The 18,902-nt window shown below is 46.9% G+C and overlaps 1 protein-coding gene across 1 annotated transcript; it reads right to left on the bottom strand.

Annotated features, from left to right (window-relative positions):
* Positions 1-111: 111 nt before the first annotated feature.
* On the bottom strand, positions 112-3,000 carry smim11 (small integral membrane protein 11). Its single transcript, XM_028981389.1, has 3 exons — positions 2,908-3,000; positions 1,553-1,769; positions 112-301 (listed from the first exon to the last, which is right to left on the bottom strand). The coding sequence occupies exons 1-2, from the start codon at positions 2,920-2,922 to the stop codon at positions 1,581-1,583; spliced, it is 204 nt and encodes a 67-aa protein (XP_028837222.1). The 5' UTR covers positions 2,923-3,000; the 3' UTR covers positions 112-301; positions 1,553-1,580.
* Positions 3,001-18,902: the final 15,902 nt, after the last annotated feature.

The following is an 18,902-nucleotide window of genomic DNA, read 5'->3' as shown; positions in this document are numbered from 1 at the left end:
GATTAAAATTGTACTGGAAAAGCATTAAATGGAATTACCAGATGCAGTCTAATTTCAGCCATTTAAGGGAAAAACAAAACAAAAAAAAAAAAAGCATTTAATCTCACAGTATTTTATATATAATAAATAAAATGTTTATTTACAGGTGGAAATAAACAGTTTTAATAAAAAAGCAGGTTACAGTATAAACTGCGATTGGGTTCCATGCTCGTGGCGGCCACGCGCCACCTCAGGAGGACGGACTACAGCCCGGGTTCCAGCCAGCGGGCGCTCCAGCAGTCCACATGGACGGGTACAGCCTCTAGGGAACAAAGTCGAAGGCAGTGGGACCGGGGATCAGTAAATAACCCGGGCAAGGATCTCACGACACGATTAGATCACGATTGTGATGCTGTGATTGTGATTCTACGACATTCTACATTTCACCGAGTGTAAAAACAGAGCGGACTTACTAGATGCTGTGCAATCAAATTACATTAATAATTCAGCCAAACATGCGACATAACACTGAACTGAATTATGGACCAAATTTGTATACAAAGGACACAGGTATTTGATGTCCCTGCATCGATACAATATCGCCATGTAAAATCACAAAATATTGCTGTATAGCACATATGTCAAAGTCAAGGAGGGTTTTTTCTGGCCCCCGGGATTATATAAATGTATTATTAGAACTGGCCCGGAGGTCACTGCACGCCAGCAGCATCCAGGTACTGTACACGCACCAACGCACAGTACATTTCCCACAATTCAACGGCGGCGCTCCGAGCGGGAGACCACTTCCTTTCATTATTCATCAGCGGGCATTAGCATCACTTCAAAAGTCAACTTTCAGATAGCCTACCCTTAAAAAATGGCAAAACGGAAGGTGGACACTGAGAACCGCACTGAGACGGCATCATGAGCATTACTGTTTAAAAGTGAAATATTTGTTTTCACACCACATGTGACTTTTCCTTGAAGAAAAAAAATTCATGTTAATAGATTTTTGCACTTTATTATTGTATTTCAATCCAATTTGTTTTAAAAATAGTTCAGTTGAGTGAATTATAGAAAATTGCTGATATAATTTATTTCTTTGAAGTAAATTTAGGCCATTTTTGCTATTTCCCTGAGAAGTAATACTGATGGTGCCTTGAATAATACACTTAATTCATTTAATGTTCATGTTTTGGGGATTTTTACATAAAGCTTTTGTCCCTGTTGAAAATTAAAATTTACTGACAGAGCCATAAGAAATTATTTATTTATTTATGTATTTGATCATATAGTAATATATTTTTACGTTTTCAGACTGTTTAATGGGGAACACTAGACTATATGCGGTCATTTTATTTTTTTTTAATGAACATTCGATCAGTCCAAGCATTTGACTTACGCTGTATAGAGATCACAGAAATATTCATTTTTTCCCCAGCTTAGTGTTGATGCTACTGCACGTTAATTTGGTGGAACACTTGGCCTTCAGATTTCCTAAAAGCCTCACAGGCATGAATTCCGAACAGCAGCTTCAGCCGGAGAAGCCGCTCTGAACGGGTTCGATGCCCACCTCTCTCCGCCTGGCTCCGCTCGCTCGCTCAGTCCTCCTTCTTGCCGTCGAGGAGTTCTTGGGTCTCCTGCGCCAGCTTCCTCTTCATGGCCACCTGCTTTTTCAGCTGCTCCTCGGCTCTTTTGCTCTGGTAGATCTTCACCGCGGCGAAGCACAGGCACAGCAGCAGCGTCTTGGCTGCCAGGATGTAGAGGAGCACAGGAACGTTGTCCAGGGCCTGAGGGGCGTATTATACAGTAAAATACAATAGTGAACAGAGCCAAATGAGGTATTAACTTTGCTAATGAGAACAAATCATTTAAAAAGCCTTCAATTTGCGGCGGAGAAGCGCGGAATTGAACGGTGGACGAGTCTGATGAGTCCAGACGGACCCTGTTCCAGAATGAAATCGCACCTACTGTACAAGCCTGTGGAGGGGGTCACTTCACTTGCTCAGATAAACATGAAACACTGCAACACGGCACATGGCGACACAGCAAAATGAGTCCTCTGCATTTAACAATTCCAACCCGCAACCTTCCGGGTAAGTGCACTTCCTTCCTCACCAGGAAACCACTGACCCAGTTCGAATAGTGACAGAATAGAATCAGGTTTACATATGAAATGGCCACCACAGACTCCAGACCTTAACCGGCGAAGACAGCGGACCACTGAATCCTGTCACTCAGGGTCCTGCCAGCCAGAGCCCATTCCCGGGACACTGGGCACCGGACTCACGCAGGACATGGTGCCACCCACACACGTCCACGCGTATTGATAGTATTTATAGACATTTTAGAGTAAATCAATCCACCTAGTGTGCAGGCACGCCTCCTTTAGAGCACTAACAATATGAAAAATAATGAGTCCCTGGTTCAAACCCCACTTACTACCATTGAGTCCCTGAGCAAGACATTTAACCATGAGTGTCTCCAGGGGGACTGTCACTACTGATTTGAAGTCACTCTGGATAAATGCTTTCTACGTAAAAGGTATATTTTTTTAATTTTTATGTTGTCTTAAAAGTTCCCCAATTGCCCCTGGTGACCACCAAATTCTAACCCAAAACCCCCATGCACGTAGAGAAGACACGCCCAGAATGGTCCAGGACAGCTGAGGAGACCCCCACGGGGCGGGACAGGTGGCCTCCATGTCACCCACACCTCCCACGCCTGCTGCCTGTCGGTGTCGCTCAGAATCGCGGCCACGTGTCCCCAATATTCCCCTCACTGCAGTACACGGTCCTCCAGAACGCGTACAAATAACAGACTAACGCGACACCGTGTGAGCCGTACAGAGAAAACGTCGCTTTTTCATGTAGGGTCAGTTCTACACCCGAAGGACAACAAAATGTATTTCTTAAAAAAATCATTTACCTTCCAGTTAATCATGTTTGTCTAGTCGGTGACGTATATTAACCGCGTCAAAATCGGCGCTGCGCTGTCGTTCTAGGGCGCGTCGGCGGCTATTGGTTATATACTGAGCCAAGGGGGGGCGGGGACAGCGTTGCTATTGGTGTTACGCGTTACGTTGACTGTGAACCGCACAGAACGCCGCATACGTCAGCGCGTCCGCCATATTGCGAGTGGCCAGTCCACGTCGCATTCCAAGACAGACAGAAGTTGAAATTGGGTTTCTCAATAAAAACTTAAAACATATATACAACATTTACATTCGACAAGTTACGTTGTATGAGTTAGGAACGAGTGAGTTTATAAAATCAGTTCACAGTATACAAATCCAAAGGAAAGTGCTTACGGTTCAATGGATTAAGTTCTGCATAAATACCTTACAAAATAATAGTACTAGTAAGCACTAATTAAAACAAAACACCAGTGAATAATTTCAAAAACGTGATTGAATTAATAATTTCTGATGCAATATATCCTCCATAAGAAAGTACATTCTACTTTATCTGCAAAAAATAACAGTAATTTAAACTATTCAAGAAATCCAAGCACACTATTCATATAAAAAGGTTGGTTGTATTTTTACACATAAAAAAGGCCTCACTGACAACTGCAATCCATAAATAAATACAACATTAACATGAAAAATAATGTCCAAATGCAAAAGGAAAAAAAATGTTCAGCCTTACCCATGAAAGCTAATCCAGCAGAATCTGGTTTTGAGTTTACAACAGTCAGTAGAGTTCCAAGCAGTTAAAAATTAGGCATCGGCTATATTTTTCCACAGTGAACAGACTCACAGTATGGCGGACTATGGTTACCGGGCCAATAGACATTTCCACCTCCCTCCCCCTGCACTATTCTTTTAAAAATGTATATATATTAAGATTTTTTTATTTGCATCGAACATTAAGCTGAGTTAATTCAAATAAAACTATTTACACAATATGTCAATTTTGTAAAACAGAGGAGACTGACTGAAGTATCAATTATTGAAATAAATCACTCTTCAGTAGTCAAAAGCCCCTTGGCTGAATATCTATGGAGAAACTGTCAGGAGCCAATAATGTCCTAATAATGTGTTGTCTGGGAAAGTCTGGGAAAGAAACATAGAAGCATTGCATGGCATTTGTCAGATGCCCTTATCCAAAGCGCCTTACAATCATTAGTTACAGGGACAGTCCTCGCCTGGAGACACTCAGGGTTAAGTGTCTTTCTCAGGGACCCAATGGTAGTAAGTGGGGTTTGAACCTGGGATTTTAAAAACAAACACCACAAAAGTTATACTCGTGTGACGTCATGCGTGTAGAGTTTTACCTGGAAAACTCTGCCCCTTGCTGGTCCAGAGCAGGTCTGCAGCACAACCACCTTTCAGCCGCCAGGTGTCACCCGTGCCCCTTGTCAATCTTCTAAATGAAGTCAGCTTCTGCGTTTCACATCTTCTACTATAGCACTGCCAATCAGCCATGGGCGCGTAATGGGAAATAAATCAAGCTTCCACGCTTAAAAAACCTTTAGCTACCGCCAATATCACAGGGATAATCGCGAAAGAGGAAAGGCCTGAGTTGTTTTCTGCGCATGCGTAGAGTTGATGGCGTTGTGCGCATGCGCCAGAGTCACATTGAGGAGGGACAAGAGCGACTTATCCAGAGCGACTTACAATCAGTAGTTACAGGGACAGTCTCCCTGGAGCAACTTAAGGTTAAGTGTCTTGCTCAGGGACACAATGGTAGTAAGTGGGACTTGAACCTGGGTCTCCTGGTTCTCAGGCGAGTGTCTTACCCACTAGGCCACTACCACACAAGTGCTAAAAAGTGAAATGGTTTCCCAACAGTCTTGAAGGAGTTCCCAGAGGTGTTTAGCACTTGTTGGTCCAGCTCACCCCAAACCATCTGGATTGGGTTCAGGTCCGGTGACTGTGGAGGTCAGGTCTCCACTTTTTGTTAAGTACATAACTCCACATGTGTTCATTCATAGTTTTGATGCCTTCAGTGAGAATCTACCAATGTAAATGGTCATGAAAATAAAGAAAACACATTGAATGAAAAGGTGTGTCCAAACACACCTTGGCCTGTACTGTGTAATGCACCAATAGATAGTTCTGTATAACGTTTGTAGTGTCATTTTAACAATGTTCGATGGTAAAGCAGGGCAGCACCAAAGCACATCCACAAGGCAGAGCTGGCTAGTCCCATTCTAGTCCCTTCAAAATATACTAACTTGAGAAAATCTGTCAGCGTAAACGAGTCTTGATTTGGCAATGTTAATTGGGGGAAAAAAGTGCCTGAAGAAATTCGTCACATGCCATGAATTTTGACACCACATGCCATGAATTTTTTTTTAAGCTGTATCGACTCATTATAACAACCACTGTATATGTGACAATTGACACATTGAAATCAGCCAGTGAGATTGTACCATTGTGAACAGTTATCTTACTAATTAAGGGGTCATAAGGGTCCTGGCCTGGAACAGGTTTTTAGCCAAAAATCACAAGCAGTATGTCTCAGTGGGCTTAACAACCACTACAGATGACACCCCCTCATACTTAGACCCTCTCTGGACACAAAGAACCCCCTAGATGGGGGAAATGGAGAAAACAAATGGAATAAACCTTGGGAAGGAGGGACACCCTTTCTGGGTGAGCGTGTAATGGCATCCCTGCATTTACATTTACAGCATTTATCAGACGCCCCTTATCCCCCTGGAGCAACTTAAGGTTAAGTGTCTTGCTCAGGGACACAATGGTAGTAAGTGGGATTTGAATCATGAGTATAGGAAGCCCACTATTTCCAAAATTGTCCATGCCGATGATGCTCAGAGCCATGAGTCCATCTTTGGGTCGCCGGGTCCTGGGGTCGTGGTGGGGCCACACCTGCACCCCTCTGGTGGTCTACACATTGGACTCAGAAATAGAACGTTCCGTCGCGTGACGGGTGCCGGAACGATTCGACCGCCTTGAGTCTCATTCAAGCCGCATGGTTCAGGGGGGCGTCCTCTGTCAACATGTCTCCCGGTGTGCTGTAGTAGTAGCAGTGGAGGAAGACGAGTGGACCACATCGGCCCATCTGCACAAACAAAGATACAGAGGCGGCGAGGTGCACGCAGAACAGTCTCCGCAGGCGGCACCCCCCCGCGCAGCCTGCTGGGAGACACAACGCAGGGGTTTCTGGGAAAAGCAGGGCCCTCTCTCATATTTGTGGAAAACAACAGCTGTCCAGCTCTGACGGGTACTGGTTTGTTTTTGGGGGACGGCTGCTGGACTCCACACTCGCATGCGTCGGTGCTTTGATGTTGCGCACAGGAAACGGCGTCTGAGGGAAACGTCAAAATGAAATGTCCGAAATGAAGTGGGGCCCCGTGGAAGATTCCGTTTACTGACCAGTCTACACGTTGTGTGTAGAGTGTAGACTATGAGAAAAGTCCCACGTTGACAACCCCACTGTACAGTTTAAACAGAAGGTAAGTGTTAATGTGGTGTTTTGTTATGCCATTCCTGGGGTGATATTGTCTACTATGATAATTATGTGACTCTTGGCTAGATTGATGTTGGGTGTTAAGTGTGTGTTCAGGGTTTGGAGGGATCTCCAACACACACGCCTATGAACCAGAAGACCCAGGTTCAAACCCCACTTACTACCATTGTGTCCCTTAGCAAGACACTTTATCCCGAGTGTCTCCTGGGGGGACTCTGGATAAGGGATAAGTGGTGTGCTAGTGGTTTCGTAAGGTTGCTGAATCAAATCCCGATCCGCCAAGGTGCCACCGTCCACACACACTACTCCCCGGGCACCAGTCATGGCTGCCCACTGCTCACCAAGGGTGATGGGTTAAATGTGGTGGGTACGTGCACAAGATCATTCCTTGTCCATCTGTCTTGTTTTGTGGAATAAGCTCCAACCCAGATCGCATTGTTCTCAGTGCCACTTCACACATCTAACGTCCACACTTCACGGTCCCACACATTTTCTGGGTCAGGTCTGAGATAAGGTCAAGAAGCAGTAAAGACCTTCTTGAGGAAGACTGCAACACTACAGAGATTTTCTGCACTGATGTCAGAAGAGCCGTCAAAGGTTCAGTGTTGATTATTGTACCACTACACCCCTTTAGTAGACAACTGCTCAAAGTCAGACGAGTCAAGGAGAAGCTGCTATTCTGGTCATAGTGTGGAGATTAGCTCTAGGGGTGTGACTATGCAGCATGGGTGTGAATTTCAGACTCCAACTGCGGCTATAAATAATTTCATTGCTGCTGTTTCAAATTCGAAATGGCTGATGATGCTCTGAGTAACGCCAACAGTCCCAGAGCACGTTCGGCAGTACACTGAGCTCCATTTAGCAGCACCAAGAAAGTTGTGGTGAAAGAATAGTGAACATTGGTGATTTTGATACTATGCCTAGCACTACGCTGATGTGTTGGAAGCAGAAAAAAATGAGCATGCGCAAGGATGGAACCAAATTTCGGGATGAGGCAAGCCAGCACAGCCAGTGATCTGCTGGTTAGACCATGCATCCTGGTATCCGTATCACTTTGACCTGTACCAACCTAAACTTTGTTGCTGACCAAGTACCGCCCTTTATGGAAACAGGTGTTCCCTGGTAGCAGTGACCTTCTTCCGTATGAGGATTGCCCTTCTTACAGAGCAAAAATGGTTCCAAGAATTTGACCTGCCCTCCACATTCTCCAGATCCAGGATACGTTGGCAAGATGGAAAAGCACCACAGAGGCACCACCTTGCAACCATTTACATTTACATCCAGAGCGACTTACAACGTGCTTTCGTGTTACCATCGATGAAGTGATCAATTCTGGTTCACTAGGACCCCCAACTATGAATACAATCTTTTTATTCACTCTGTTGTAGTTTCTATACATAAGTCAGACAATAAGAAGGTTACAAGTTCATCTAAATATTCTCTAAAGAGGAAGGTCTTGAGCTGTCATTTGAAGGTGCTCAGTCACTGAGCTGTTCTGATCTCGAGGAGAAGTTCATTCCGCCACCGAGGGGCCAAGACGGAGAAGAGTCTAGATGAGCGTCTTCCTTTTACCTTCAGAGATGGAGGGACCAGGCGAGCAGAACTGGAGGCTCGGAGTATAGGAGGTGCAGTGTGAGGTATAATGAGGGCTGTGAGGTAGGATGGTGCTACTCCATGTTTGGCTTTGTAGGCCAGCATCAGTATTTTGAACCTGATGCGTGAAGCTACTGGGAGCCAGTGGAGGGAGCGTAGCAGAGGGGCGGTGTGGGAGGTTTGGGAAGGTTGAAGATCAGTCGTGCTGCTGCATTTTGCATTAGTTGAAGAGGTAGACACATCTGGCCACCAGTTCTTTATTCCTCAACTTCAATGGGGACCTACTCAGTATGTATTTGGCTGATAACAGTATAGTGATTTGTCTTCATTTTCAAATAAAGCATCTTAATGAAACAAGAAAAATTGTAGCCAGTTGAAAGCACTGGTGGTGTCTGAATGTGTGTGAACTGGCCCTTCCCAATGCCATATGCAAGAGCCAAACTTGTAATCCACTAGGTGGCAGTAATGTATTTAGGTGGGAACTAACAGGCGTTGTTGGTCAAACCTTTACACTGTTTTTGACAACTTGACCTTTTATTTCAAAGCCAAGACGAACACTCACCAGGCATGATGCAGAAAAACTGCCGCATGCTTTTGTAATGTCATGAATAGACTACTGCAATGCTCTTCTTATCGGCAGGCCGGTATCATCATCACTAAACTTGATTTGAACACATCACACTGTCCTATCATTCATTGATACTGTACAAATTTCGCGTAGACAATGTGACTATAGTAAAGTTCTTTTATTAACATACGAAGCTTAACATAGACTGGTCCCTGATTACCTGAGTGACTTTTTAACAGAGTGCTGCCCTACATAAGAATTACGCTCACAAGACTCAAGAATTAACAAATTCTCAGCAGGTGGACGAGCCAAATGGGCGGAACTCAGATACAGGCTCAATACTTGGGCTAAAGACACGCCTTTTTAGCCAAGCATTCCATAACAGTTAAAACTCACATATACTATGATGCTCATCTCACCTTGGCTGTCCTAGATAGTCCACCATTGTTGCACTGGACATGTACGGAGGCTTCTACCTTAACCACTCAGTCCCAACCACCCAAGTTTAAGTCTATTTCTCTCTGAGTTACTCTAGATCCTGCTTCCTGGCAATGAGCTTCTTACAAGACGACCCAGCACGAAGTGTACCAGAGGGTCACCACAGCTACCAACACCATAATGGCTACAGCTTACGGGATCTTCAGTGGACCAGTAGCATTATAATGGACATTTTTTGTTCTTGGACAAAGCATCACCAACCCTGCACTGACACCAATTGCAGGCTCACTCTACCCTGGACGGGGCTTCCTCTCTGCATCACTCCTTCCCAAGGTTTTTCACTTTCTTTTTTTAGTGTGCAGCGTGTGTGATTTTGGGCTATAAATATATCTTCTGTGACCATACTCGTCATTTGTACGTTTGTGTTTGTGGACAATCATATCCGTTTTATAGCATGAGAAAACTGGACACTTTGTGCAACAATAAATAATGCACTTTAAAAATGAGATCAAAGCCTGGATGGCGTTATTAAAGCGGAGCGCATCATGTCTCCCCTACACTGTCTTGCAGCCCCTCAGCAGCTTCAAGTAGCGACTTATCTGCTGTACCATATGTGCCAGCTGGGTGGTAGTAGCCTAGCGGGTAACACACTCACATATGACCTAGAAGACCCAGGTTCAAACCCCACTTACTACCATTGTGTCCCTGAGCAAGACACTTAACCCTGAGTGTCTCCAGGAGGGGACTGTCCCTGTAACTACTGATTGTAAGACGCTCTGGATACAGGCATCTGATAAATGCCGTAAATGTAATGTAATGCCAGCTAGAGGCCACCAGCCATGACTGGTATGAACTGGCACCCTCCCATCTCCTCTCTTCATCCCGCCGTCTCAGGAAGTCTCAGAATAGACGGCGCCATGCTGTTGGTGCGAGGTCATCCTGAAATCCTTGGGACACGACCAGGTGCCCGTCACTTACAACCCACAGACGTCCACAGTCCACCCAGCCCTGGCTAGGTTCACGTGCCGCCGGCTTCCAGTAGGCATGCTGTGCAAATGCGATGAGCACGCTCCACTTTCCCAAGGACGCGCTGCTGCCAGCTGAACAGGGATTGGTTGTTCTTAGTAAGTTCAGGAATGTCCTCTTATGGGACATGTAACCACATTCACACACACAGGGCAGGGGAGATACCGTGATCATGAAGACAGTTCACATTTACAGCATTTACCAGACGGCCTTATCCAGAGCGACTTACAATCAGTAGTTACAGGGACAGTCCCCCCCTGGAGACACTCAGGGTTAAGTGTCTTGCTCAGGGACACAATGGTAGTAGGTGGGATTTGAACCCGGGTCTTCTTGTTCATAGACGAGTGTCACCCACTAGGCTACTACCAACCTAGTTCACCCAGGACGAGGCTCAGCCACTTCGGGAATGTGGGAATATTTGTGTTCAAATCCCAAACTGCCAAGGTACCGCTGAGCGGCGTTTTTCATGGCTTCCCTCGGCTCATTAAGGCCTCGTTCACACTGTCATCTGAAACAGGCCTTTTTGCGCCGTCAGGTGACCGTGGACTTAACAGCGATCATTTTTCTGCTGATTGGAGCAAATCAAAGCGTCCACATGAGGATCCATCAGTGTTCGTTCGGCTGCACGTTTGGATGACGTCAAATATACGCTGCATGCAACATTTTCTTGGAGGGAATTTTTGCTGAAATGCTGACAGAACGGCGATGAGCATTTAACAGTGTCAAGCAAACGCCAGTAAAATGGTAAGTGAACTCATGTGGACGAGGCCTAAGGGTGCTGGGTTAAAGGCAGAGGACACATTTTGTTGTATGTAACGTGTGCTGTGCTTGCTGTGTATCACAGTAACAAAAACCTTCACATTAACGAAGTTTTTATTATGACCTACAGCAGCTCTTCTATTGGATGGGACAGTATCATGACCACGTTGCCTGTTGGTCCAATGTTTGCATGCTGTAGAATATATTTCCATCTGCACCCACTGTCAATCAACAGTATTTACCTCACCTGTCATTACATGTGGTGGCTGAGCAGTGTGTATAGACACAGCACATGCTTTCTGTGTGTGTGTGTGTGTGTGTGGAGCCCTTGTGTCGGGCCGCGGTGTGTAATTAGCGATGTTTTCTCAGAGACGCTGCGCCCTGGGAGACGGCACAACCGGGATTACATCATGACTCCGCCCGGCCCAGTCGCACACGCTTGCTCTCTCGCATAGACACGCAAATGAGCACGCAAACGATGGTTACAGAGGTGCTTTTTATCCGCCTTTCTATGTCAGCGTTTGTCGGACATGGTTATTAATGTTGTGGTGAATGTGCATGTCTTTACATTTCATTGGTTGTTTTGTGTATTTAATCCTCACTGGGAGTGGATCGGCTGAAGACCGAGGGGTTCACAGTCTGCGGACTGTGGGTCACTTGTTAGCGACGGCCCCCCCCCCTTGCAGTTTCGTTCTATTTTGAGCCACCGGGTGGCGCTGCCACCGCTTCCCGTTTAGACCACAGTGCTGCCGGTGCTGCAGGGGTACCGACTAAAGACGCACAGTCCTCACTGTTTCCACCACAAACGCCGAGCCCAAGCTGCAAAAAGCATTCAGAACAGTAATCTTATGCATGTGGACGTGCACGTGGGCCGATGCCATGCTGCCAATTCGAACTGGATTCGTCCGGATCGCTAACGGAAGTCAACCGGTGGAAATAAATGGACATACGCGGCCGAGTCTGACTGTAGAACTGGCAGTGGTTAACCCAGAGAAGTGATCATTAACAAAGTGTGTGTCTGTGTGTGTGTGTGTGTGGGGGGGGGGGGGGGCGTATCGCATGCAACGGTTAATGATGAACCCGTGTGCGAATATAAACCACGCCCCGGGGGGGGGGACTTCAAAAGATGAATGAAAGGATGGACTTAGTACCTGCTGAAGTGCGTGTGCGTTTCCGTGCAGAATATCCTGGTTAGGACTGTGCAGTAATGGACAGTGAGCCAGTATTGTTGTAGTCTGACGTTGTCTTGTTTAGCCAGTTTGGGGCGATAGCAGCCTGTTGGGCAACAAACCCCAATTGCCACCGTCGTGTCTCCAATCGAGGCACTTAAAGCCGGGCATACGCAATTTACATTTAACATTTACATTTATGGCCCTTATCCAGAGCGACTTACAACGTGCTTTCATGTTGCCACTGATGAAGTGATCACTTCTGGCTCAGATTCTCAGTCATCCAGGGGAATTTGTCTGAAGGTTGAGTCGTGGCAACTTTACGGTAGAGACGTTTCCTTCTGCATCCACAGAACTTTGTCAATCAATTCAGGTTCACTCGGACCCCCAACCATGAACACAATAATTTTATTCACTCGGATGTAGCTTTCTTGCGTAAGTCAGTTACAAGTTAGTTACAAGTATTCTCTAAACAGGAAGGTCTTAAACTGCCATTTAAAAAATACTCAGCGACTGAGCTGTTCCGACCTCGAGGGGAACTTCATTCCACCACCGAGGGGCCAAGACGGAGAAGAGTCTAGACGAGGGTCTTCCTCGTACCTTCAGCGGCGGAGGGACCAGGCGGGCAGAACCGGAGGCTCGGAGAGTGCGGGGTGTAATACGCCGTGCGATTTTTGCCCGATTCTTCACTCGTACAACAATCCGAAGCTCAGCTTGATCGTGCGCTGTGTGTCGTACAGTGTACACGTAGAGAGCACTGATTTACCCCTCGTTTACCCCTCCTGGCAAAGATCTGCAGTTGTTGTAGTGGCAGGACGTGGACCTATGGCCGGGACAACAGGAGAAAAGCTGAGAGAAGATATTATTGTGATAAAATCACTTTTTTTCCACCTTCCTTAACCACTGAAGGGTTGCCTTACACTCCCGACGGCTCTTTTTTGGATATTTCTCTGCACAAATGGCCAGAGTTGCGCGTTTCACTCTATTGAGCATCCCTCTAGTGGTGCGGGTTCTTCTTGTTCTTTTATTTGCTGTTTACGGGACCAACAGGTCCATATTGCCCGTGTCGCATCCGAGCATCAGTTCAGTGTGCGGCCATAAACCATGAGCTTCGCCATTCCATGGCGTACAATTTAGTCATGCCTTAACCCCCCGAGTCGCTTCAGGAATCTGTCCCCATAACTACTGATTGTAAGTTGTGTTGGATAAGAGTGCTAAATGGCATGAAATAGAACCTAAATAGAACTTACATTTTTTCCTGGGTACCCAACAGGCCTCCACTTTAGCTTGGAAAGGATGTGACGCATGAAAAGTTGTATAATAAGTAGTTGTGAGTGAAGTGCTGTTTAGTGTGTGTGTGTGTGTGTTTGAGAGGGAGAGAGAACCCGCACTGGCAGGCATGGCAATGGCGTCCGCTCCCGTTAAAATGCCACCGGACTGAATTTTAACCGCTCAGCCCGGCTAATGGGCCTTTCTCTCCTCACAGCTGGAGCGCAAATGTATTTGAGTGCCTTTTAGCGCCGGAGCCGGCGGGGTGGAGGAATGATGGAGCACAAACCCCCCCCCCCCCCGCCACGGCAGCTAAAGGTAATTATTCACGGGCTTAAACGCCTTCGGGCGAGGGATGGACCCCCCCCCCCATCCTCATCCACGGATTACGGCCCAAGAGGGACCATTTCGGACCAGGCTCGCCGCTGCAGCGTTCTGACTGCCGGTTCACGTCCACCGGCGCCACGTCACGTGCTCAGCATGCGTCTGTTACGCAAGACCCCCGGGCGACCGTGCCTGTTCTGCCGTGGCTGCCAGGCGTTGGGGGAAGTAGGCCACAATCATTAATAACTCATCAGCCAGCCGGATTCTGCCATTAATATGGACCGGAGGAGGGACATCTCCTCTCCTGTCCACATCTGTCTCCGTCTGACCGCTTCGAGCCGACCCCCGTGCCCCGGCGCAGTTCAGATCCGATCACGTCGGCGCCCGGTGACCAGCTGTCCGTTTCTCTATCTGTCTGTGTGACGGTCTCGTTGCCATTCGGCTCCCGGCTGAGCACTCCATCCGAGAGCCTGAAATAAAGGTCGCCGCCACTCTCCTTCTCAGAGCCGACCGCGGCAGCCACATCGGTGCGCCAGGATGAGCGCCTTCGCCGAAGGGCTCGGCAGCTCTGAGGCCAGGGGAATTGCGCAGGATCCGTTGCCAGGGAGACAGATGGGGCCAAGGTGGACAGTGTCTGAAGAAGCGGGGGTTAAACGGCGATGCGCGAGCGGTTGTCTCCGGGGAGCAGAGACGAGTTGGGAAAACACGGAGATCTGAAGCTGGGGATCAGTCATCTAATCATTGTGTCAACTGATGCAGTGAAGAGTCCGAGGGGAGGACACAAGACAGGGCGTCTTAGAGACACGCCCCTAAGCAAAGATATTAGCCAACCATGCGCTGTGCTGCCGCCGAGAGGCTCAACGCTCATTTAACTCAATAAAACGACTCGTAATTGTGAATGAAAGGTTAGGCTTACACCAAATTTTATGTACAGTCAATCAGAAAATGATTCACGAAACAAATATCGATTCACAATAAAGCGCATTCATTTATAGTCAATAATTGGTTGGGCCTAGAGAGTCTTGTGCACGTGCACAAATATATAAACAGGAAAGAAATGACAAATGTACACTAGAATAATTGATTAATTCTACAATAAAATGTGTCTGAGAGCAGAACAGTAATTTCTTATAATGTCATAACTTTTGAAAAATTGTTGCTTTCTGGAATTTTGCTGCCCGCTGGCGGTGTTTAATCGTCTGGGCGGGGTCCAGCCAGGTTGGAGACTCCTGCGAGCGGTCGGCCGGATGGTATCGGTGTGAGTGGGAATGCCCCGGCGTGGATCTCCAGCGTGGAGGGGCTTTAACGAAGCCGATATCCGAGCCTCCTGCTAATCTTGCAGCCGACGTCTGAGACATGCAGGAGCGGTCGCCTAGCAACAGCAGGTCGTCCCAGACCCAGATTGCTCGGTGGGCTGCTGTGTAGGGGGTAGGAGCTGTGTGTATTCGCCCGTGTGTGTGTGTGTTTTCTTTTTTGTGGGACTGTCTTGCCGCTACTCTGACATGAAGGTTGGCCGCCATATTCACGAATAACTGCAGAAACAGGCACAGGGAACAAAGACAATGAAATTCCTCACAATCGGGAGCTGGCCGTTCTTCAGATAAGGTCTGCTCAGAAATGCTGACCTAGTCGGTAAGTGTCGGAATGCAGGTGCCACACATCAGCAGGAGAGACGTGCGTTCAGGCATGACGGCACATGAGAATCCCAACCCCCACGGGCTCTGCCTAAAGTTCACGTCATACAGCAGCATTCAGCAGGTAGGAGACTCTGGAAGTCTGAATGAAGGCCTCATCGCGTCTACCCTGGTGGGGGGGGCGAAAGCGGCCGCGCATCGTCGCCCTCCAGTTATCTGAGGGGAGGTTCAGGTGGAACATGGTGACCACTGGCAGCAAATCCGCTTACGGGACGAGGCAGACGTTCCGAAGCGGGATTTAGAAGTGTTCCACAGGGCTGGAATGCGGAACGTGGTGTGCCGTATTCTGCTATTTTAAAGTGCACCACCTGTGTTTTCTGGTAGGGGCCGTGTCGTGACACGCTTGCTCAGAGCCACCGCACTGGCCACTTCTGATCTTCTGGCCTCGCACGGGTATTTGGTGGACACGGGGCTTTAATCTATTTACTTGCGGGTCAGGATTACAGCTCGACACGTTCGATTTTTCCTATGAGACTGCACGGCTGCCTTGAAACATGCTTGTGGGCTGGCCGAGCTGTAATATTCCATTAACATTAAAGGCCTTATTCATGTGTACTACTGTGCTCTCAACTGTGTGTAAGCAGATGTGTGTCCCTTACTCCTGGTGATTGGTCTCAAGTCTTTCTTAATTATCTTATTATCCTAAACCTGCGTCAACGCTGAATTTATTTTTGAAAATGTCCAATTCATCTTTATTAATAAAGCACTTTAGAACCACAGCTGGACCCAAAGGGCTGGACACCAAGACTCTTGTAAAAAGCCAGCACCACTCACAAAGATTAAAACATACGTAAAATAGAAAATAGATTAAGTGAACCAGAACACCCATAAAAGCAACTCCAATCAGATGAAGACTACCCTGGTAATGTAATGGTGAAGAGCTCTTTCAGCCTGGTCTTGTGCGTGGTTTTACACCAGATTGTCGACCAAACAAAATGCATGTAGCTGCTGTTACCCAGTAAAAAAAAATAAAAAATCAGTGATGACACTGAACCTCTGCTGTACCATTTATATCAGTTTTTAAACTTTAAACTAAACGCTGGGGTGCCACAAGGCCCCGAACTCAGACCTCTTCTCCTTGCAATATATACCATTCCATACCATCGCCTTTTCCTTCTGCTGTCATACCTAGTGGGGTTTTACAGATTGCATGTAGCTGCTGTTCATCATTCAAAGTTCACTGGACTGGGTGGTGAATGAGGGAAAACACCAGCGGCATATAGCTGGATTACCAGGGAACCAGGGTTTAATTATTCTTCTTTGCGCATGCAGGTACAGAAAATAGGCCGGCAAAAACAAATAAAAAAAAAAGACACAAGCATTAATAATCCAATATGTTCACACGAATTCACAGGTGTATAAATACAGACAGCATGACAGGGCAGTAGACCTACTCCCAACCCCCCTTACAGAGACGAGCCTCCTTTTTATCACACCAGATTAACTCGCCCCCAGGGCCAAACCAAGCTGTGGCTGAACGATCACTGAGGGGACCAGACCAGATAGAGCCTACAGCGCATAGCCTGCAAAATAGAAAATAAAAAAGATACTCCCACACATTCTACCCGGGGGGTCACCTCATCCGTCCAGCTCGGAAACATAATGAAGGACTCTCACCACCCCTCACATGCCCTGTGCTGCCTCCTGCCATCTGGCAGACGGTTCCGCAGCATCACAACTGTAACTGCCAGACACTGCGAGAGCTTCTTCCCACAAGCAGTCAATGCACCGCCATCACCGGAACACTGATAAACTCAACAACAATACACTTCCAGCCTTATTCACCTGGTTTTTGCACATCCCAGCTCGTTTTGCACATAGTATAGTATAGTGTAGTATAGTATAGTATAGTATAGTATAGTATAGTATAGTATAGTATAGTATAGTGTAGTGTAGTGTAGTGTAGTGTAGTGTAGTATAGTATAGTATAGTGTAGTATAGTGTAGTATAGTATAGTATAGTGTAGTGTAGTATAATTTAGTATGTATATACATATATATTTTTTTATATCTCTTTTACCCATTAACCAGGTGACAAAACGTTCGTACAATTCCCACACTTCCATGTAATCCATGTAATAACATGTAATAACATCCAAAACAAGCCAGTATTTCTAGGTTATGATTTTCTTTAATTAGGTGCAGGTTGGTGTTATCTCTTGTCTTGGCTTACGGTTGTCACCTTACAGTCTGGATTTCAGTCACAAAGAACGCATGCTCACCTGAATCAAATAATTCACGTTCGTCTACAGAATCACCCACATTTTCAAAGTGAAGTGATTGTCATTGCGATACACTGCAGCACAGCACACTGTGCACACAGTGAAATGTGCCCTCTGCTTTTAACCATCACCCTTTGTGAGAAGTGGGCAGCCGTGTGAGCAGTGTGTGGGGACGGTGCTTTGCTCAGAGTGTCTGCTGAATGAACGCAATAGAAATAAATATCTTCTAGACTAATCTTCTACACGAATCCAGGCAGCTCAAAAGTGTCAAACCAGATTCTCAGACCATTGGGCAGTGGTTGGCCTAGTGGGTAAGGAAGCGGCCCAGTAATCAGACGTTTGCCGGTTCGAATCCTGATTTGCCGAGGTGCCACTGAGCAAAGCACCGTCCCCACACACTGCTCAATGAATTTCACTGAAATTCAGAAATCAGTTTGTCACTGTAATTGTCATGTTTACTGTCTGTGATAAATGACCTTTTTAAATGTTTTATGTACAGGCCAAGGAATACCCCTGTACCCACAGATCTTCGAAAGTCAAAGGTCTCCCACATATTCACAGCATTTATCAGACGCCATTATCCAGAGTGACTTACAGTCAGTAGTTACAGGGACAGTCCCCCCCTGGAGAAACTCAGGGTTAAGTGTCTTGCTCAGGGACGCAATGGTAGTAAGTGGGGTTTGAACCCGGGTCTTCTGGTTCGTAGGCGAGTGTGTTACCCACTAGGCTACTACCACGCATTGCTAAACAACAAGCTTTCCGTTCTGCTATAAATGCACAACAGAAGACTTTTAAAAGCGCTGGTCTGGATCCATGACTTCTCAACGGCATTCCTGTGGTAGCTGTGCGCTCCACCACTCCCCCTCTGGTCAGGGTGGAGGTCAGGCTGTTGCTGTTCGCTGCTCTACAACATGTGCTCCACTCCTCTGTGCTGGACAGACACATCCAGCGGTCAAGGGCAGTCAGGTCGTATTACGCCAGCCAAGGACAGAAGGTGTGTGTGTGTGTGTGTGTGTGAGTGTTTGTACAACAAGGCAGGCTCCACCGCCAAGCCTCCCACTAATAAATACACTCCGCCTTTTCATTCCGGCTCCTCCCCCTTGTCTCCTCTTGTATTTTATAGAGCAGGTGAGTATACAGCATATATGTACAGTGAGGGTTCGGCGGGCTCAAAGTTCAGCAGGCAGCAGCGAGGCAGTGCGCTGCCGTCGTTCTGATGCCCTGTTTGCAGAGGAGGTCATGGACAGTTACCCGTGTGTGTGTGTGTGTGTGTGTGTTTGTCCACCAACAACGAAATTGCACTTCCAGATCTGTGAACCAATGGTGCCAAGACACACACAAACACACACACACACACACACACACACGCATACATACATACACACACACAAATAACAAAAACAGATTGGTACAGTTTGAACTCCC

This window comes from Denticeps clupeoides, chromosome 5 (assembly GCF_900700375.1).
Source record: "Denticeps clupeoides chromosome 5, fDenClu1.1, whole genome shotgun sequence".
NCBI lineage: Eukaryota > Metazoa > Chordata > Actinopteri > Clupeiformes > Denticipitidae > Denticeps > Denticeps clupeoides.
Note: the sequence above shows the minus strand (reverse complement) of the source record. Positions and strands in the feature narration are given on the sequence as shown.